The sequence below is a fragment of the Heterodontus francisci genome, chromosome 15 (genome assembly GCF_036365525.1).
Source record: "Heterodontus francisci isolate sHetFra1 chromosome 15, sHetFra1.hap1, whole genome shotgun sequence".
NCBI classification, from domain to species: domain Eukaryota; kingdom Metazoa; phylum Chordata; class Chondrichthyes; order Heterodontiformes; family Heterodontidae; genus Heterodontus; species Heterodontus francisci.
The window spans coordinates 46,287,945-46,309,954 of NC_090385.1; the positions used below are offsets into that span (position 1 = coordinate 46,287,945).

The following is a 22,010-nucleotide window of genomic DNA, read 5'->3' on the forward strand; positions in this document are numbered from 1 at the left end:
CACTCTTGAATTGGATCTTCCAAAATGCATCACCTCGCATTTGCCCGGATTGAACTCCATCTGCCATTTCTCTGCCCAACTCTCCAATCTATCTATATTCTGCTGTATTCTCTGACAGTCCCCTTCACTATCTGCTACTCCACCAATCTTAGTGTCGTCTGCAAACTTGCTAATCAGACCACCTATACTTTCCTCCAAATCATTTATGTATATCACAAACAACAGTGGTCCCAGCACGGATCCCTGTGGAACACCACTGGTCACACGTCTCCATTTTGAGAAACTCCCTTCCACTGCTACTCTCTGTCTCCTGTTGCCCAGCCAGTTCTTTATCCATCTAGCTAGTACACCCTGGACCCCATGCAACTTCACTTTCTCCATCAGCCTACCATGGGGAACCTTATCAAATGCCTTACTGAAGTCCATGTATATGACATCTACAGCCCTTCCCTCATCAATCAACTTTGTCACTTCCTCAAAGAATTCTATTAGGTTGGTAAGACATGACCTTCCCTGCACAAAACCATGTTGCCTATCGCTGATAAGCCCATTTTCTTCCAAATGGGAATAGATCCTATCCCTCAGTATCTTCTCCAGCAGCTTCCCTACCACTGATGTCAGGCTCACCGGTCTATAATTACCTGGATTATCCCTGCTACCCTTCTTAAACAAGGGGACAACATTAGCAATTCTCCAGTCCTCCGGGACCTCACCCGTGTTTAAGGATGCTGCAAAGATATCTGTTAAGGCCCCAGCTATTTCCTCTCTCGCTTCCCTCAGTAACCTAGGATAGATCCCATCCTGACCTGGGGACTTGTCCACCTTAATGCCTTTTAGAATACCCAACACTTCCTCCCTCCTTATGCCGACTTGACCTAGAGTAATCAAACATCTGTCCCTAACCTTAACATCCGTCATGTCCCTCTCCTCGGTGAATAACGATGCAAAGTACTCGTTTAGAATCTCACCCATTTTCTCTGACTCCACGCATAACCTTCCTCCTTTGTCCTTGAGTGGGCCAATCCTTTCTCTAGTTACCCTCTTGCTCCTTATATATGAATAAAAGGCTTTGGGATTTTCCTTAACCCTGTTTGCTAAAGATATTTCATGACCCCTTTTAGCCCTCTTAATTCCTCGTTTCAGATTGGTCCTACATTCCCGATATTCTGCCAAAGCTTCATCTTTCTTCAGCCGCCTGGACCTTATGTATGCTTCCTTTTTCCTCTTAGCTAGTTTCACAATTTCACCTGTCATCCATGGTTCCCTAATCTTGCCATTTCTATCCCTCATTTTCACAGGAACATGTCTCTCCTGCATGCTAATCAACCTCTCTTTAAAAGCCTCTCACATATCAAATGTGGATTTATCTTCAAACAGCTGCTCCCAATCTACATTCCCCAGGTCCTGCCGAATTTTGGTATAGTTGGCCTTCCCCCAATTTAGCACTCTTCCTTTAGGACCACTCTCGTCTTTGTCAATGAGTATCCTAAAACTTACGGAATTGTGATCACTATTCCCAAAGTAGTCCCCTACTGAAACTTCAACCACCTGGCCGAGCTCATTCCCCAACACCAGGTCCAGTATGACCCCTTCCCGAGTTGGACTATTTACATACTGCTCTAGAAAACCCTCCTGGATGCTCCTTACAAATTCTGCTCCATCTAGACCTCTAACACTAAGTGAATCCCAGTCAATGTTGGGAAAATTAAAATCTCCTATCATCACCACCCTGTTGCTCCTACATCTTTCCATAATCTGTTTACATATTTGTACCTCTATCTCACGCTCGCTGTTGGGAGGCCTGTAGTACAGCCCCAACATTGTTACCGCACCCTTCCTATTTCTGAGTTCTGCCCATATTGCCTCACTGCTCGAGTCCTCCATATTGCCCTCCTTCAGCACAGCTGTGATATCCTCTTTGACCAGTAATGCAACTCCTCCACCCCTTTTACCTCCCTCTCTATTCCGCTTGAAGCATCGATATCCTGGGATATTTAGTTGCCAATCGTGCCCTTCCCTCAACCAATTCTCAGTAATAGCAATAACATCATACTCCCAGGTACTAATTCAAGCCCTAAGTTCATCTGCCTTACCTACTACACTTCTTGCATTAAAACAAATGCACCTCAGACCACCAGTCCCTTTGCTTTCATCATCTGCTCCCTGCCTACTCTTCCCCTTAGTCACGCTGACTTCATTCTCTAGTTCCTTACAGGCTTTAGTTACTACCTCCTTACTGTCCACTGACCTCTTCATTTGGTTCCCATCCCCCTGCCACATTAGTTTAAACCCTCCCCAACAGCGTTAGCAGAAGCACCCCCAAGGACATTGGTTCCAGTCCGGCCCAGGTGTAGACCGTCCAATTTGTAATAGTCCCACCTCCCCCAGAACCGGTCCCAATGTCCCAAAAATCTGAACCCCTCCCTCCTGCACCATCTCTCAAGCCACGCATTCATCCTGACTATTCTTTCATTTCTACTCTGACTAGCACGTGGCACTGGTAGCAATCCTGAGATTACTACCTCTGAGGTCCTACTTTTTAACTTGGCTCCTAACTCCCTAAATTCTGCTTGTCGGACCTCATCCCATTTTTTACCTATATCATTGGTGCCTATGTGCACAACGACAACTGGCTGTTCACCCTCCCCCTTCAGAATGTTCTGCAGCCGATCTGAGACATCCCTGACCCGTGCACCTGGGAGGCAACATACCATTCGAGAGTCTCGTTTTCGACCACAGAATCGCCTATCTACTCCCCTTACAATCGAATCCGCTATGACTATAGCCCTTCCACTCTTTTTCCTGCCCTTCTGAACAGCAGAGCCAGCCATGGTGCCATGAACCTGGCTACTGCTGCCTTCCCCTGGTGAGCCATCTCCCCCAACAGTATCTAAAACGGTATACCTGTTTTGGAGGGAGATGACCGCAGGGGATACCTGCGCTGCCTTCCTGCTCTTTCTCTGCCTTTTGGTCACCCATTTCCTTTCTCCCTCATCAATCCTAATCTGCGGTGTGACCAATTCGCTAAACGTGCTATCCACGACCTCCTCAGCATCGCGGATGATCCAAAGTGAGTCCATCCGCAGCTCCAGAGCTAGAGCTATAAAAAGAAACCATTAAATCACTTGAATGCTGAAGAGCTTTCACTCCCTCAGCAAAAGTTTTTAAAAAACTCATAAACCATTCAAGCGTGAAGAATTACCCATTGATCTACTGTATAAACAAACTCTAGCTAAAAAGGACTTGAAATGCCTATTGCACAGTTGTATAAACAGACAGACTAGAGTGCAAGAAGCTAGATAAAGCAACAAGCACTGTCAAACACTTGCTTCTGTCAATCAAAGCAGCTAGTCTAGAGAACAGACAGGATATTTTTTAAAGGGAAGCAGTACAGAGTCACAGAACCAGGTCGTAAAGCAAGTTTTAAAGAAAACGAACAGCAGAAAGATGGATATAAATTTTCTCAGCAGGAACTGGAAAGCCTTGGATATCCTTTCTGAGTTCAAACTGTTCCAACAGAGAATGCAATTATGCTTTACAGACCAAGTAATTGTAGAATCAGAAAAACAGGCTATAAAAATAATGAAATAAAAACAAGAAATGCAGGTCAGTGACCTGACCTGAAACGTTAACTCTGCTTCTCTCTCCACAGATGCTGCCAGACCTGCTGAGTATTTCCAGTATTTCTTGTTTTTATTTCAGGTTTCCAGCATCCGCAGTATTTTTCTTTCATAAAAATAATGATACTGATTGGAAATGAAGGATTGCACAGAATCAATACCTCTGGATTATCTGAAGAGGGCCAGAAAGATCCCACAATGATATGTAAAGTGCTGGAAGATCAGCCCCTGTTACGAGTGAATTTCAGAATTCACCGCCTAGAATTGATGTCCTACAGACCACAGCCACAGGAATCAATAGACCAGTTCATCAGCAGATGTCGTAATAAGGGCAACGAATGCGATTTTTCAGAAGCTGAGCTGTCAGACTGAATAATGGAGCTGGTGATCATATTACCACCCATTGAAGCATTTCAGAAGGACCTCTAAGGGAAAAAGTTCACAGTATTGACTCACTGCTGGAAAATGTCAGGATATACGAAGCCATTGTAGCTAGACCACAGCACCTACAAGCACTAGATGCAGCCAACAATATCGGCACCATAACCAGGTTGAAATGAGCAAACAAGCTGTGTAGTCAGTGAGATATGTCCCATTCATGGCGAAATTGCCCTGCATTTTGAGACCTGTGCAGGGTGTGTGGTGTAAAAGGACACCGGGCCCGCCTATGTAGGAATTCTGACTCGAAAGTCGTGGCCTGACGCCATGGTAGGACACGAGTCAACAGAAGACAAGCACAGCAATACTGCAACAGCAGCAAGGAAAGCACCAGAGACCTGCATAAAGCAAACTGATAAATGAAGTCCATGGCGAAATAGACTTGCGCCAATAGCGGGAGACTGTGTGTTGTGCCGGAAGACATAAGTGAGGTTTTGAATGAGTACTTCTCTTCGGTATTTACGAATGAGAAGGGGTGTATTACTGAAGAGGACGGTGTGAAACAGACTGGTAAGCTCGAGGAAGTGCTCGTTAGGAGGGAAGATGTGTTGGGGTTTTTGAATAACTTGAAGATAGACAAGTCTCCCGGGCCTGACGGGGTATATCCAAGGATGTTATGGGAAGCAAGGGATGAAATTGCAGAGCCGCTGGCAATGATCTTTTCATCTTCTCTGTTGACGGGGGTGGTACCAGGTGATTGGAGGGTGGCAAATGTTGTGCCCCTGTTCAAGAAAGGGAATAGGAACAACCCTGGGAATTACAGGCCAGTTAGTCTTACTTCGGTGGTAGGCAAGTTGATGGAAAAGGTGCTGAGGGATAGGATTTCTGAGCATCTGGAAAGACACTGCTTGATTCGGGACAGTCAGCACGGTTTTGTGAGGGGTAGGTCTTGCCTCACAAGCCTGATTGAATTCTTTGAGCAGGTGACCAAGCAAGTGGATGAGGGTAAACCAGTGGATGTGGTGTACATGGATTTTAGTAAGGCATTTGATAAGGTCCCCCATGGTAGACTTATGGAGAAAGTCAGGAGGCATGGGATAGTGGGGAATGTGGCCAGTTGGATTAAGAATTGGCTAACTGATAGAAGGCAGAGAGTGGTCTTAGATGGTAAATACTCAGCCTGGAGCCCAGTTACCAGTGGCGTGCCACAGGGATCAGTTCTGGGTCCTCTCCTGTTTGTGATTTTTATTAACGACTTGGATGAGGAAGTCGAAGGGTGGGTCAGTAAATTTGCAGATGATACAAAGGTTGGTGGAGTTGTGGATACCGAGGAGGGCTATTGTCGTCTGCAAAGGGACTTGGATAGGTTGCAGTGCTGGGCTGAAAAGTGGCAGATGGAGTTTAACCCTGAAAAGTGTGAGGTCGTCCATTTTGGAAGGACAAACACGAATGCAAAATACTGGGTTAACGGTAGGGTTCTTGGGCATGTGGAGGAGCAGAGAGACCTTGGGGTCTATGTGCATAGATCGTTGAAAGTTGCAACTCAAGTGGATAGGGCTGTGAAGAAGGCATATGGGGTGTTAGCGTTCATTAGCAGAGGGATTGAATTTAAGAGCCGTGAGGTGATGATGCAGCTGTACAGGACCTTGGTAAGGCCTCATTTGGAGTACTGTGTGCAGTTCTGGTCGCCTCATTTTAGGAAGGATGTGGAAGCCTTGGAGAGGGTGCAGAGGAGATTTACCAGGATGTTGCCTGGAATGGAGAATAAGTCTTACGAGGAAAGGCTGAACATTCTAGGCCTCTTCTCATTAGAACGGAGAAGGATGAGGGGTGACATGATAGAGGTTTATAAGATGATCAGGGGAATAGATAGGGTAGACAGTCAGAAACTTTTTCCCCGGGTGGAGCAAAGCGTTACAAGGGGTCATAAATTTAAGGTGAAGGGTGGGAGATATAAGGGGGATGTCAGGGGAAGGTTCTTTACCCAGAGAGTGGTCGGGGCATGGAATGCCTTGCCTGGGGAAGTTGTTGAGTCAGAAACTTTAGGGACTTTCAAACGGCTTTTAGATAGGTATATGGATAAAGGAGAATGATGGGGTATAGATGAAATTGTCCTTGACAGAGGACAAAGGATCGGCACAACATCGTGGGCCGAAGGGCCTGTTCTGTGCTGTATTTTCTATTTTCTATTTTCTATAAGACTCAGAGAGAAGTAGTTCTCAGACAGAAGACGAACAGGCATTCCACATGTGAACCTAACACATCATGTTGATGAAGTCAAACAATTGGAAGCTTTCGCCACTAAAAACATCATGTGCCCAAAGAAATCTGGCAAGCATACACTTAAGGTCAAGATTGACACCGGCAGTAGTGCAAATATCCTACAAGTCCGAATCCTCAAAGATATTTACTGGAGTCATTGGAAATCAATGATACAACTGACAAATGCCAAGTTCTCTGCATATAATGGGTCATCCATCCCTTGCAGTGGCACAGTAACCATGCAATGCAGCTATGGGCAAGTCAGCATGGAAACCACAAACATTCTACCTAGTAGACTCAAGCAGACCAGCAGTGGCAGGACTACCAGCATGTAAAGACCTCAACATCATAACCATCCATGAGAGCATTGGAAATCTCCAAGTATCGGAACCCACTCACAGACTCTGACTAGCATCAAATGATGCAGTTGGAAAACCCAGCAACAGCACAAATATGTCGCACCTTTACTTATGCTCTATAGAGAACCGCCAGCGCCACAACAAGCCAGAATGAACAGGACAAGTATCGCCATGAGACCAAGTACTCTTCCCCCAAAAAGCCCTCGACCATGAGCCCCAAGTCTTCAGACACGGAGGATGAGGAGAGGCAAAGGACACGCTATGTCCTGAAGAGGCAGAGGAGGAATGAGTTGAAGCATTGTTGGCTCTTCTAGATGAGTTGCTGGAACTTTCCAAGAATGACAAGGCCCTGAAATAGTCATGTTGAGAAAAGCAACTGAGTATGTTAGCAGTCTGAAGGCAGAGCAACAGAAACTGAAGCAGAGAAGGAGAAACTTCAGAAAGAACAGCAACGGATGAGTCGCAAACTCCCCAAGCAAGAGTTATCAAACCACCAAGATAATTTTTGGACTTTTGAGCCTTTATATCTATAAACTTCACCATCTCTATCCATTTGCAAATAATTTTAATGTTATCTAATTTTATATGTTTCTTTTTTTAGCATACATGACATCTTTGGAAAGAAGGAGGATGTTGTGTGATTGCCTTTAATAGTGATAGAAACATAGAAAATAGGAGCAGGAGTGGCTATTTGGCCCTTTGAGCCAAATGGCTGATCATCCAACTCAGTAGCCTGTTCCGGCTTTCGCCCCATACCCTTTGATCCCTTCAAACCCAAGAGCTATATCTAACTCCTTCTTGAAAACATTCAATGTTTTGGCCTCAACAGCTTTCTGTGGTAGCGAATTGCACAAGCTCACCACTCTCTGGGTGAAGAAATTTCTCCTCATCTCAGTCCTGAAAGGTTTACCCCATATCCTTAGACTATGACCCCTGGTTCTGGACTCCCCCACTATCAGGAACATCCTTCCTGCATCTACCCTGTCAAGTCCTGTTGGAATTTTATAGGTTTCTATGAGATTCCCCCCTCACTCTTCTGAACTCCAGCGAATATAATCCTAACCGACTCAATCACTCCTCATATGTCAGTCCCGCCATCCCAGGAACCAGTCTGGTAAACCTTCGCTGCAGTCCCTCTATAGCAAGAACATCCTTCCTCAGATAAGGAGACCAAAACTACACAGTGATGTCCCTTAAGATCTTGCATCAGACTACATAGAAACTTCTCATTACACCCCCCCCCCCCCCCCACCTCCAGTCTGATACCCATTTCAGGTTAAAAATTAGGGCTGAAGTGTGTGCAATAGGGCACATATTAATTCTGAATCAAGACAGTATCAACTGCTTAATATCTTCTGGGTTTTAAAAGTGGAATTCTCAGCTGTTATTATAAGCAAGCATTTTGAAGTAATGAGCCCGAAAATCAGTAAAATGGAAGAGGGGGCTTTGTCGTAGATAATAGAAAATGGCATCCAAGCAGGTGCTCCCAATTTTTGATGTTACACATATCGTTTAGTTTCTATCTTCGGGATGGAAATGTAGAGATGTATAATGCAAGTTAAAGAAATGTTATGTAGTTTTAATGCCTCACACAAAGCTTTTTTTTCCTGCTAAACCTTTGGTTAATTGTGGGTAATAGAAATGGTGGGTCCACAAGTGTTATTAAATGAGCTTGTAACTGGGATTGTAACCAATTAAGTAAGGTTTAAATATCTGTGGGTTTGACAGTAACAATATTACTGTAACATGATGAGGGTAATACCAAGTTATCAAGGTTAATAGGATAATACTACTATAGTATAGAGCATAACCCAGCAGTAAAAGTAAAACATTAATAATGCCATTCATCACTGGGAACAACAGAAATGTTAGCACCATCAGAAACAACAATGAAATGATAGAATCAAATAATAAAATAAAAATCAGGTAAATCAGGAAGTAAAGGATAGATTACTCTAACCTTGGGTTTTAGAGTCATAGAGTTATACAGCACAGAAACAGGGCCTTCGGCCCATCGTGTCTGTGCTGGCCATCCAGCACCCAACTATTCTAATCCCATATTCCTGCACTTGGCCGGTAGCCTTGTATGTTATTGCGTTTCAAGTGCTCATCTAAGTACTTCTTAAATGTTGTGAGGGTTCCTGCCTCCACCATCTCTTCAGGCAGTGCATTCCAGATTCCAGCCACCCTCTGGGTGAAAATTTTTTTCCTCAAATCCCTCCTAAACCTCCCGCTCCTTACCCTAAATCTATGCCCCCTGGTTCTTGATCCCTCCGCGAAGGGAAACAGTTTCTTCCTATCTAACCTATCAATGCCCCTCATAATCTTGTGCACCTCAATCATGTCCCCCCTCTGCCTTCTCTGATCCAAGGAAAACAACCCTAGCCTTTTCAGTCTCTCTTCATAGCTGAAGTGCTCCAGCCCAGGCAACATCCTGGTGAATCTCCTCTCCAGTGCAATCACATCCTTCCTATAGTGTGGTGCCCAGAACTGTACACAGTACTCCAGCAATGGTCTAACTAGCGTTTTATACAGCTCCGTCATAACCTCCCTGCTCTTATATTCTATGCCTTGGTTAATAAAGGCAAGTATCCCATTTGCCTTCCTAACCACCTTATCTACTTGTGCTGCTGCTTTCAGTGATTTATGGACAAGTACACCAAGGTCCCTCTGACCCTCTGTACTTCCTAGGGTCCTACCATCCATTGTATATTCCCTTGCCTTGTTAGTCTTCCCAAAATGCATTTCCTCACACTTTTCAGTATTAAATTCCATTTGCCACTGCTCCGCCCATCTTACCAGCCCATCTATATCTCCCTGTAATCTAAGGATTTCCTCTTCACTATTTACAACACCACCAATTTTCATGTTATCTGCGAACTTGCTGATCATACCTCCTATATGCATGTCTAAATCATTAATGTACACTATGAACAGCAAGGGTCCCAGCACCGATCCCTGTGGTACACCACTGGTCACAGGCTTCCAATCGCAAAAGCCCTTTGCCTCCTGCCACTAAGCCAATTTTGGATCCAATTTGCCAAATTGCCCTGGATCCCATGGGCTCTTACCTTCTTAACCAATCTCCCATGCGGGACCTTATCAAAAGCCTTACTGAAATCCATCTACTGCTTTACCTTCATCGACACATTTAGTCAGTTCCTCGAAAAATTCAATCAAGTTATTTAGATAGGATCTCCCCCTGACAAAGCCATGCTGACTATCCCTGATTAATCCCTGTCTCTCCAAGTGGAGATTAATCCTGTCCCTCAGAATTTGTTCCAGTATTTTCCCAACCACTGATGTTAGACTCACCGCCCTGTAATTACCTGGTTTATCCCTGCTACCCTTCTTGAATAATGGTACCACATTCGCTGTCCTCTAGTCCTCTGATACCTCTCCTGTGGCCAGAGAGGATTTGAAAGTTTGTGTCAAAGCCCCTGCTATCTCCGCCCTTGCCTCACATAACAGCTTGGGATACATCTCATCTGGGCCTGAGGATTTATCCACTTTTAAGCCCGCTGAAACAGCTAATAATTCCTCCCTTTCAATGCTAATTTGTTCAAGTATATCACAATCCCCCTCCCTGATCTCTACACCTACATCGTCCTTCTCCATAGTGAACACCGATGAAAAATAATCATTTGAAACCTCACCTATGTCCTCCGGCTCCACACAAAGATTGCCACGTTGGTCCCTAATGGGCCCTACCCTTTCCCTGGTTATCCTCTTGCCCTTAATATACTTATAAAACGAAAGTCCTTTAGAGGAAGGAAAGTCTGGGAGATGAGGATTTCCAAAGTTTTGAAGTCTCATGAAAGCTCAAGTTGTAGTAGGAGGTGGGGAAGATGGACCGTGAGATCAATACAGGGAGGATGAAAGAAGAAGGAAAAGCAATCAGAACCATAATATTTGGAGAATCAGAGAAGCTCTAATATTAATCAAATAAAGACACAAAAGGTGCTGGCAAAGAGAGAGCAAGAGGAATCAGAGGCTGGAGGTGAGACGGATGCCTATCAGATGGCAAGCCTTTTCTTGTAACCTGTCAATGGCTGTGAGAAAGCTGTTACAAGAGCTCAGATAATGGAAGAGTATTTAACCTTGGATAGATATAGGCTTTATGGGGGATCAAGTGTTGTTGAGGGGGAAAGTACTTTGTATGAAAGAGGAAACCAAGCTACTTGGAGGCAGATGTACCCCTGTGTCACTGACAATAACATAGTACATGGCTTTAGAGTTTTAGTCACTGTAGTTCTGTAAGCAAATGTAGTCATTCTACGACAGCTACAATCCAAAAACATATGTAAAATGTTACTCTGCTTATTGATGGTGTTGATTGTGGGAGGAATATTTCTCATTGAGAGTAACAAACCATTAATAACGTTGTACCAGCAAGTTAAAAGTTGAAATAGCCTCAGAGGTCACAATACAATCCTTGGTAATTATTAGTCATGTGTGTTTATTCAGATATGCGCCATGATCACATCAGTTTCCATAAAATATCCAACCACTGTCCTAAAACTAATGTGATTTCTAATCCATTTCTGATGGTCCTGGATTTTTTGAAGAGAGGGTTTTATGTAGATCGATCACAGTTACCAGAAGCTTGCTTCTAAAATAACATTGAAGCTAAGGGGACTAAATCAAAAGTATAATTGCATTGTAGCAGAAAGGAGAGGCAGACAATCGCATTAAATAAAACATCAGAAATTGGAAACTGTTGGGAATTGGGAAAACTCAGACCTTTTCAAATTCAATTAATTATGAATGTGACATTCATGCCATAGATATGTAATGCTTTGTTAATCCCCTAATAATTTTTTCACTTAAGTTACTTAACAACAACTTAAATTTGTGGTTTATAAAGACACAGCTCCAATTTACCAGCAGAGTTATGTGTGACATGTTATAATATTTCTGCATCAGTGTAACTGGTAACTTCTTCCACAATTCTGTAACTCTTGGTTCAAATATCAGACTCGCAAGTGGAAAAATAGTAAGTCAGGAATAAGGACAACTTCTAGAAAGCTTATATAGCACTTTAATGTAACAGGAACAACCAGTAAGGACGTAAGAGAGAATGTAAGTGAGGTGACAGAAGACACAGGGCTAAAAATTGGATCGTGCCAATAATCGGCCACAGGGGTCACAATTCGTAGTGGAGGTGGGCAGCATGCATATTTGGTGGTGCCACCTCATTTCCAATATCATAGCATAGTGCCAGGAGGCTCCCGCGCTGAAGGCCGGCTCAGGTCTGCAAATGAAACCGGACCCGAGCCTGAAAGAATCACATCCAACACCGAGCCCAATCTGGCCCGAGTCCTTCCATTTTTTCCGCACCCGACACGACCGTCGGGTTCGGGTCGGGTAGCCGGCCTTTATCCAGCACTGCCTGCTGCCTCAGCACTCAACAGGGGACTAAGCACCATTGTGCTGAGAGAACATGATGCAGCCAGCTTCCTGTTCTTAAAGGAAGTCTGTCCCTCTTAAAGGGAAACTGCACAGAATGACAGGAGGCTGCTGCTGAATACTATTGCTGCAATTCTAAGTACGAAAAATGGAATACCAGGGGAGAGAAGGAGCTCGAGAGTCACAGAAGCAGTGCTGGAGGCCTTCGTACTGGAGGTGGACAGGAGGAGAAATATCATGTTTCTGTTGTGGGGAGGGGGGGCGTGGTATGGGGCAGGAGGCCCTTAAGGACAACCCTCAGAAGGGATTGGAAGCAGGGAGGTTAATTCCCAGCGTCTGGATTCAAGGACCTGGCAGCAATGATGGGTGGTCAAGGTCAGTGAATGCAACTTCACATGATGTCTCCTACTCACCACTCCACCAGCCTCTCACATTGCTCAATGCACCACACCCGCATCACCTACCCATCAGCACCCCTGGTACTCAGACTTACGCCTTACATCCAGATGCTTCACCTTACCCTCATGTACCTACCAATGCTACCAGCCTCTCACACACCCCTCACTGCCTTCACATATTCAGCCATTCAGCTATGGTAGCCACATCACCCAAATCCATGCTACACAATCACTGACCTTCTTCCCTCTCTTGCAGGACAAGGTGGCACACAATGGAAAGGAGCAGAGCAAAGCTGGTGGGGAACAAGGACACCTGCATCTCCTGGGTCCTACTGAGGAGATGGTTCACCGCATCATAGGGCTGGCTGCGACAGAGCCCATGTCACTGAGAACATTGAGGATGATGGTATGTTCCTGCCTTATGCCTATTCTTGATTACCAGCTCACCGTCATCCTGCTATCTGGCATTATGATCAAACTGCCGATTGTGTGACCATGGAACTCTTGATTTACACCCCACCCACCTTCCCTCACCGCAACCTTTCCCTTCTGATTTTCTGCTTTCAGACACCCAAGAAGTGCTGCCTGCCCAGCCACAGCAGCCCCAGGATGAGAGAGAGAGAGCAACAGCACACCGCAGATGAAAAGGCCCTGTCACTTGATTTGGCACTCACAGCCAGCAGCTGAGATGCTGGCACTGCGCGTACTTTGGAAACCAGTATAGAGTTGGGATTAGCACGTGGTGATTCACTGGGCATGACTGCGCTGCACTCCTGTTACAGGGAACTCAGATGAAGTCCTTGATGGTGCGACATCCAGGAGAACGTAGATGGGCTGGCTCAGCATTTATTGCCCATCCCTAATTGCCCTTGAGAAGGTGGTGGTGAGCTGCCTTCATGAACCGCTGCAGTCATCTGGTGTAGGTACACCCACCGTGCTGTTAGGAAGGCAGTTCCAGGTTTTTGACCCAGCGACAGTGAAGGGACGGCAATATATTTCTAAGCCAGGATGAAGTGTGGCTTGGAGGGGATCTTGCAGGTGGTGGTGTTTCCATGTGTCTGCTGCTCTTGTTCTTCGAGATGGTAGAGGTCTCTGATTTTGAAAGTACTGTTGAAGAAGCCTTGGCGAGTTGCTGCAGTGCATTTTGTTGATGGTACACTTGCTGCCATTGTGTGCCGGTGGTGGAGGGAGTGAATGTTGAAGGTCGTGGATGGGGTGCCAATCAAGCCGCCTGCTTTGTCCTGGATGATGTCGAGCTTCTTGAGTGTTATTGGACCTATACCCATCCAGGCAAGTGGGGAGTATTCCATCACACTCCCGACTTGAGCATTGTAGATGGTGGACAGGCTTTGGGATTCAGGAGGTGAGTTACACACTGCAGAATTCCCAGACTCTGACCTGCTTCTGTAGCCACAGTATTTATATGGCTGGTCCAGTTAAGTTTCTGGTCAATGGTGAACCCCAGAATGTTGATGGTGGTGGATTCAGCAATAGCAATACCATTGAACATCAAGGGGAGCAGGTTAGATTCTCTCTTGTTGGAGATGGTCATTGCCTGGCACTTGTGTGACACAAATATTACTTGCCACTTATCAGCCCAAGCCTGAATATTGCCCCAGTCTTGCTGCTGGTACTAAACATTTCAATCATCAGCAAACATCCCCACTTCTGACCTTATGATGGAGGGAAGGCCATTGATGAAGCAGCTGAAGATGGTTGGGTCTAGGACACTACCCTGAGGAACTTCTGCAGTGATGTCCTCGGCCTGAGATGATTGGCCTCCAACAACTACAACCACCTTCCTTTGGGATATTTCGGGCCATGTGGCTACAGATTGTGGTTAAATACAATTCTGCTGCTTCTGATGGCCCAGAGTGCCTCATGGATGCCCAGTTTTGAGCTACCAGATCTTCTCTGAATCTATCCCATTTAGCAAGTTGCCATGCAACACGACGGAGAGTGTCCTAAGTGTGAAGGCGGGACTTCATCTCCACAAGGACCGTGTGGTGATCACTCCTACCAATACTGACATGCACAAATGCATCTGTGACAGTAGGTTAGTGAAGAAGAGTTCAAGTAGATTTTTCCCTCACATTGGCTGTCTCACCACCTGCCATAGTCCTGTCCTTCAGAACTTGGCCAGCTTGCGCACTATCGGTGCTACCGAGCCAGCTTTGTGATGGGCATTGAAGTCACCCATCCAGAGCACATTATGTGTTCTTGCAACCCTAAGTGCTTCTTTATAGTTGTGTTCAACATGGAGGAGTGCTGATTCATCATCTGAGAGAGGGTGATAGATGGTAATGAGCAGGAGGTTACCTTGCTCGTGTTTGACCCAATGGCATGAGACTTCATGGCATCCAGAGTCAATGTTGAGTTCTGTCAAAGCCACTCCCTCCTGACTACTTACTGCAGTGCTGCCACCTCTGGTGGTCTTGTCCTGCCTGTGGGACAGGACATACCCAGGGATGGTGATAGAGAAGTCTGGGATATTGACTGAAATAATTGCCGAGGTTGCAGAGAATGAATGGAATGGTAAATAAGGATGAGGATTCTGAAATCATTGTGTTGGGATATGAAAAACCAGTGGAGGTTGGCAAATACAGAATGATTGATAAATATAGTATGGAATAGGGTGCAGGTGACCAGGTTCTGGATGAGTTGGAGATTATGTAAGTTGGAGTTTTGGAAGTCAAGCTTGGAAGTTCCTGGAACAGTTGGGTGAATTGCAGTGGAGGCATGCAATGTAACGAAAGTGAAAATAAGCAATCATGGAGAGGGACAGAATGTGAGGGTAGAAGTTCAGCTCGTGGTCAAACAAGACATGACATGTGCAATTTTGAGTTAAGTTTGAGCAAGTTACTGGGAAATGAAGTAGAATTCGGCAAGGTTATAGAATTCCTGCCAAGAAGTAACTGGGAATTGAACTAAAGGAAGCTATCATTGGAAGGCCAATAAAATGGACAGTATAAATGATGCATTTCTGAAGAATAAGGAGGTGATTGAGGGATATAGGGAGAAGGGGTTGTTATCTGACAAAATGATTAACTTGTTGGGCCTAATAGGTTTTCCAGTTCCTAAAGTTCTTATTTTTCATTTGCTGTATTCTCTGATTTTTGTCTTCAGGCCTTTTCCAAAGAGCCATTATTCAGAGTGGGTCAGCTTTATCGAGTTGGGCAGTGAATTACCAGCCTGCAAAGTACACAAGATTACTAGCGGAGAAAGTGGGCTGCAACATGCTGGATACCCTTGACATGGTGGACTGTCTGAGGCAGAAATCATTCAAGGAGCTAGTAGAGCAGGACATCAAGCCGGCACAGTATCATGTTGCATTCGGCCCAGTCATTGACGGAGATGTTATACCAGATGATCCTGAAATTCTGATGGAGCAGGGAGAGTTTCTAAATTATGACATCATGTTGGGAGTCAACCAAGGCGAAGGATTCAAATTTGTGGAATGGATAGTGGATCAGGACGATGGAATATCTGGAAGCGACTTTGATTTCACTGTTTCTAAGTTTGTGGATAACCTTTATGGCTATCCTGAGGGTAAGGATACGCTGCGGGAAACAATCAAATTCATGTACACTGACTGGGCAGACCGCAACAATCCTGAGACACGACGGAAAACCTTAGTCGCTCTATTTACTGATCATCAGTGGGTGGAGCCTGCAGTGGTGACAGCTGATCTGCATGCTCGTTATGGCTCTCCTACATATTTCTACGCCTTCTACCATCACTGTCAGAGTGACATGAAACCAGCCTGGTCTGACGCATCCCATGGTGATGAAGTACCCTATGTCTTTGGGATCCCTATGGTTGGCCCGACTGATCTATTCCCTTGCAACTTTTCCAAAAATGACGTAATGCTCAGTGCTGTTGTTATGACGTACTGGACAAATTTTGCCAAAACAGGGTAAGCAGCATATTTATTTATGATACTAGTTATTGGTTCTGTAAGGGTGACATAAGGATACAAACCCAAGAATATGGAAATGTGCATGAAGAAAATAGTCCTTTTGCACTGGTGTGGCAGATCATTGTAAGAGCTCCCTCTGCTGACTCAGTGAGATAATGCATTACTAAGTGGTACTGAGCCCAACAGACTAAAATGTCCCTGGAGTAGAAGTTCAACTTTGTTGCGCCAGGTCTATGGGTGTAAAGTGGGCAATGCAGTGGAACATTTTGTGGTAGGAAAGCCTGCGCCAGATTTGCACACATACCCATGCCACTATTCAACTTGGCAGGACCGTTTTTTAGGCAGCAATAGAGGTTACCTAAAATGAACACAAGCCTAATTCCAAATTGAAATTGAACTTGTTGGGCCTAATAGCCTTTCCCACACCCATTTTCCATGCACCCATTTCCGACCCATTTGCGTAACGAGTTAACAGTACTCAACCCTTGCGCTGCCTCAAGCAATGACTGCTTTTCCAGGCTCTACAGCAGCTTAACCAGTAATACATAAAGAGGCTGCTAAAGGCCATGGAAAAAGCCTGCATGTAATTGTTTTAAAATATATCTTCATGTGAAACCAACAGGAGCAAGGGTGCCTCCCTCTCAGTCACCTCCTTCCCCCTTCCTGGTCTCATCCATGGGCCACGGCCAACATTAGAGCCAGCTGAAGTTTGTTCCACAGGTCCTGGCAGTTCTCTAGTATATCACCCAACTGGCCATTTTCATGTGTGAGCCAGATGTTGTCAGCAGGCTAGTTAAACGTGAGATGAATATCAAAGCCGAGCCATAGTTTGCCCTCACCTGACATTTACTGAAGCACACTTTCTAGCAGAATCTTTAGGTAATGATAGGAGTGGGAGTTCCATCTGGTGTTGTCCTCCTTAGCTTAACGATATGATAGCAATTGTAGGATACCTACTGCCAGCCCTTCGGAGGTCAACTATTACTGAACTTTACCTGATAACTCTAGCTTGTGTCAGTTGTGGCTCAGTTGGTGTCACTCTCGCCTCTGAGTCATAAAGTTCTGGATTCAAGTCTCACTTAAGGGCTTGACCACAAAAATCAAGGCTGACACTGCAGTGCAGCACTGAGGGAGCACTGAGGTGCCGTCTTTCGGATGAGATGTTAAACTGAGGCATAAAAGATCCCATGACACTATTTTGAAGAGCAGGGGAGTTATCCCTGGTGTCCTGGCCAATATTTATCCCTCAATCAACATCACTAAAACAGATTATCTGGCCATTATCACATTGCTGTTTCTGGGAGTTTGCTGTGGGCAAATCAGCTGCTGCATTTCCTACACTACAACAGTGATTACACTTCAAAAAGTACTTCATTGGCTGTAATGTGCTTTGAGATGTCCAGTGGTTGTGAAAGGCACTATATCAATACAAATCTTTCTTTTCTTTTTGTAAGGTGCTCAGTTCCATAATGGGCACTTACTAAGCCTTTTGAGGTGGTGGACAGGCAACCTAGGCTGCAGTGCTACCAAACAGCTCTTAAACTAAACTCTCCAGATCCCATTGCATTGGGCCTTGTTCGATCTAGAGGTCAAGCACTAATATATGCTTCCAGAACATAAGAGAACCTCAGAGCTGTGGGCATGTAGGGAGGGGAAGCAGGGTTTGATGTCCATGTTCGGGCAAAAATGGGCACTACATATGACAAAGTGTGACTCCTGGCAACAGAGTGGTTAGGAGTTGGGCCAAACATCCAGGTAAAACGCACCACTCAAACCCAGATGCACAGGCGTGATATAGACAACCTGTGGCTGCTGGAAAGAACATAAGATCTAACTAACTAATTGCTACTGCAGGAAATTGCTGCTAATTCAATGCCACATTAACAGTACAACATTATCTTGGGATTTACAGCACCAGACAGTCACATCTATGAGAGAAATAAGCATGTTATTGAGAATTTTTTTAAGAGTTTAGGTTATGTTGTAAATGTTACTCTTACTTGTAAATCTTTACCTGGGGAAGTAATTCAAGATAGTGGCTCAAATCAGCATCATATTTTTTCAGTGAATTGTATATCCTGCTTCTGGTTTCCTTTATTCATAACTTTACTCATTGGTCATTCTTGACTCATTATTTTCAGTTATGTTTTAACCTTTAAAATGATGGCAAAAGAGTTTGAAGTTATTTATAGTGTGCATGTTAACTTTTGAGATTTTTCCATGTTGTACATAGGAGGAATTTGAAGTTAATTAAGATATTGGTTTTAAATTAAATTTGGTGGACAGGGGATTAATTCTCTAACACATAATTTATCTGGTAATATGGTTTAAATCGCTGGAATTAGATGAAGTGTCTAGCAGAGGTATGTTTCTTACATATCATATGAAATAGAAGAGAATCGTAAGGGAACAGGTGGGAGATCACTGCATCCAACACACACAACAGTAAGGCCCTCAAGTCATGCTATTGCATAATTAAATATTGGCCAGTAAAGATATGCTTTTGATGATAGGAAACATGTGGTCCACTTATGGAAGTGACCAGTGATGTGGAAATCAAGATAGTCAGAAATGTGATTTCAAGGTGCAATAGACAGGCGAGGAGAAAATAAAGGTACACAGAATCATGACAGCATGTGCCCGACATATGCAAAACTATATTATTGGTGGATCTCCCACCGAGTTTCTCATGGAAAATCATGATTTTTAAAAATAATTTTTATTTGCTTCCAAGACATAGACAATGTCTACAAGGCCACACTTACTGCCCATCCTTAGATGACCTGAGAAAGCATTAATGAACCTTCTTCAAGCAATTAGTTTTACAACTGAGTGGTTTCTGAGGACTGTAAGAGTCAATCATGTAATGTTTGGGCTAGAATCAGGTAGCAGTGGCAGAAGTTCTCTTTGCTGAAGAACACCAGTGAACCAGTTGAGATTTTGTGACAACCAATAGATATCAGGGTAATTTTAATTCTGGTTCTAGCCCACAAATGACCAGAATTAATTGTATTCATGTTCCCAATATGCAGTGGTGGAATTTGAACTCTTGAGTTTTTTGTTGCTTGTCCAATACCAATCACTACATTTCTGTATCCAGTCTCCATTGGGGTTTAACAGGAATGGAAATAGTCACGATCTGCAAAAAAAAAAATTGTTACCTGGGGTATTGCTTTTCCTGATATATATTAATGACCTAGACCTTGGTGTACAGGACACAATTTCAAAGTTTGCAGATGGTACAAAACGTGGAAGCTTTGTGAACTGTGAGGAGGATAGTGTAGAACTGCAAAAGGACAAAGACAAGTTGATGGAATGGGCGGATAGATGGCAGATGAAGTTCAATGCAGAGAAATGTGAAGTGGTGCATTTTAGTAGGACGAACATGGAGAGACAATATAAAATAAAGGGTACAATTCTAAAGGGGGTTCAGGAGCAGAGGAACCTGGGTGTATATGTGCATAAGTCATTGAAGGTGTAGGACAGATTGAGAGAGTGGTTAATAAAGCAGACAGTATCCTGGGCTTTATTAATAGGGGCATAGAGTACAAGAGCAAAGAAGTTATGTTGAACTTGTATAAGACACTAGTTCGGCCTCAGCTGGAGTACTGCATTCAGTTCTGGGTGCCACACGTTAGGAAAGATGAGAGGGCATTGGAGAGAGTACAGAAAAGATTCACGAGAATGGTTCCAGAGATGGTTCCATTATAAATTGTCACTAGTATAGGTAGGTGGTAGGGAAATATAGGGACAGGTGGGGATGTTTGGTAGGAATATGGGATTAGTGTAGGATTAGTATAAATGGGTGGTTGATGTTCGGCACAGACTCGGTGGGCCGAAGGGCCTGTTTCAGTGCTGTATCTCTAATCTAATCTAATCTAATCATGAAGAACTTCAGTCATGAAGATAGATTGGAGAACTTGGGACTGTTTTCCTTGGAGAAGAGAAGGCTGAGAGGTGATTTGATAGAGGTATTCAAAATCATGAGGGGTCTGGACAAAGTAGATAGAGAGAAACTGTTCCCACTCGTGAAAGGATTGAGAATGAGAGGGCACAGATTTAAAGTAAGAGAAGCAAAAGCAACATGAGGAAAGACTTTTTCAGGCAGAGAGTGGTTAAGGTCTGGATCGCACTGCTGAGAGTGTTGTGGAGGCAGGTTCACTTGAAGGGTTCAAAAGGTAATTAGATTGTTATATGGAAAGGAAGAATGTGCAGGGTTATGGGGAGAAGGCAGGGGAATGGCACTGGGTGAATTGCTCGTTCGGAGAACCGGTGTAGACCCGATGGGCTGAATGGCCTCCTTCTGCACGGTAACAATTCTGTACTTCTGTGAGAGTCCAGTAATCCTGTGATTCATTCTGACCTTACTGGTGTGTTTGCCAACTTATTCAGGACCGCAAAGAGCTCTCATTTGGCTTTAGTACAGCAGTTGCAAAGTATATTCATCCCACATTTCTACCTTTCACATTTGCAGAAACAGCAAGATCCTTTCTTTCTGTCCACCTGGGGAGTTCTGTATGGAAGATTCCAGCCAGAAACACTGATGGCAGATCATACTGATTTCTTGAATACTCTAGGTGCCTACGGTGCAATGATGTGTTTCAATCAATCACTAATTTCACCATGCGCAAGGTGGATAATTCACCTAGTCTGAAAATCTGCAGGGGTAAATTAGACATGGAAATTAGCCATGTAAAAAAGTGATCCATGCAAAGTGTTTGGAACTGGTTTAAGCAGTTTAATCAGGGGACAGATAGAATACTGAGCCAGTGATGAGGAACACCAGGCAATTGATAGATTACAGACACACTCACAAGCAAACACAGACACGTGAGAAATAGAAAACAAGGGACAGAAACAGTCAAAGAAAACAGTGACACCAAGACATATTGACAGAGAGAGATGATGACATAGACAGGGAGCGAGAGAGAGAGACACACACACACACACAAAGGAATAGAAAATAAGAATATGCAGTGAATGGATATGCTCACAGAAAGCCAGCAAAGATGATTCATGGATTTGGTCACTGAGCTATGAACAACAGCTGAGAAATATGAATATAATTATATTGCAAATAAAAAGGATTAATGAGGGGATTTTATATATTTGTTCCTCTTTTTCTCTACTCCTTTCCTGAAGGCACTAACTCTTGTTAGGGTCTGGTTCAGTGGATGCCAGCTGCACTCTGTTGTGGCCTTTCTTCATGTATAAGCCTAGACAGTATCAGCAGCCTATTCTCCATTGAGGCCACTACAGCCAAGCCCAGTGGTATCCACACATGTACTTACCAGCAGGAGTCACTGCATATTGATAAGGAGCAGAAACCCTGGATGATGTTTTGCTCCATAGCCCAAGGGCACTGAGATCAATTGTCACTTGTGCTAATAAGTCAGATTTTCTAAATAATGAAGGGAATGGATAGTCTGTATGCTAAGAGAACACCTGTGAAAACCAGGGAAAGGCAGGCAAGATGATTCTTAACTCAGCCCCCAGGAATAACTTTAGTCTAAAATTTACTGAAGAGAGCATCCTCTGGGGCAGTAACCAGCTCAATTGGAACACTCAAACAGGAATGGTATGAAGTTATATCAAATCTACAGCACAGAAACAGACTGTTTAACCTAACTGGTCTTTGCCAGTGTTTATGCTCCACAAAAGCCAA

At 44.2% G+C, this 22,010-nt stretch overlaps 1 protein-coding gene across 1 annotated transcript in view; it reads left to right on the forward strand.

Moving 5' to 3' along the window:
- Nucleotides 1–22,010, forward strand: part of nlgn3a (neuroligin 3a) — a 195,209-nt gene that overhangs the window by 146,481 nt on the left and 26,718 nt on the right. The window contains exon 4 of the mRNA XM_068047486.1: nucleotides 15,553–16,342. Within this exon, the coding sequence (XP_067903587.1) occupies nucleotides 15,553–16,342 (790 nt within the window). The remainder of the gene's footprint in view (nucleotides 1–15,552; nucleotides 16,343–22,010) is intronic.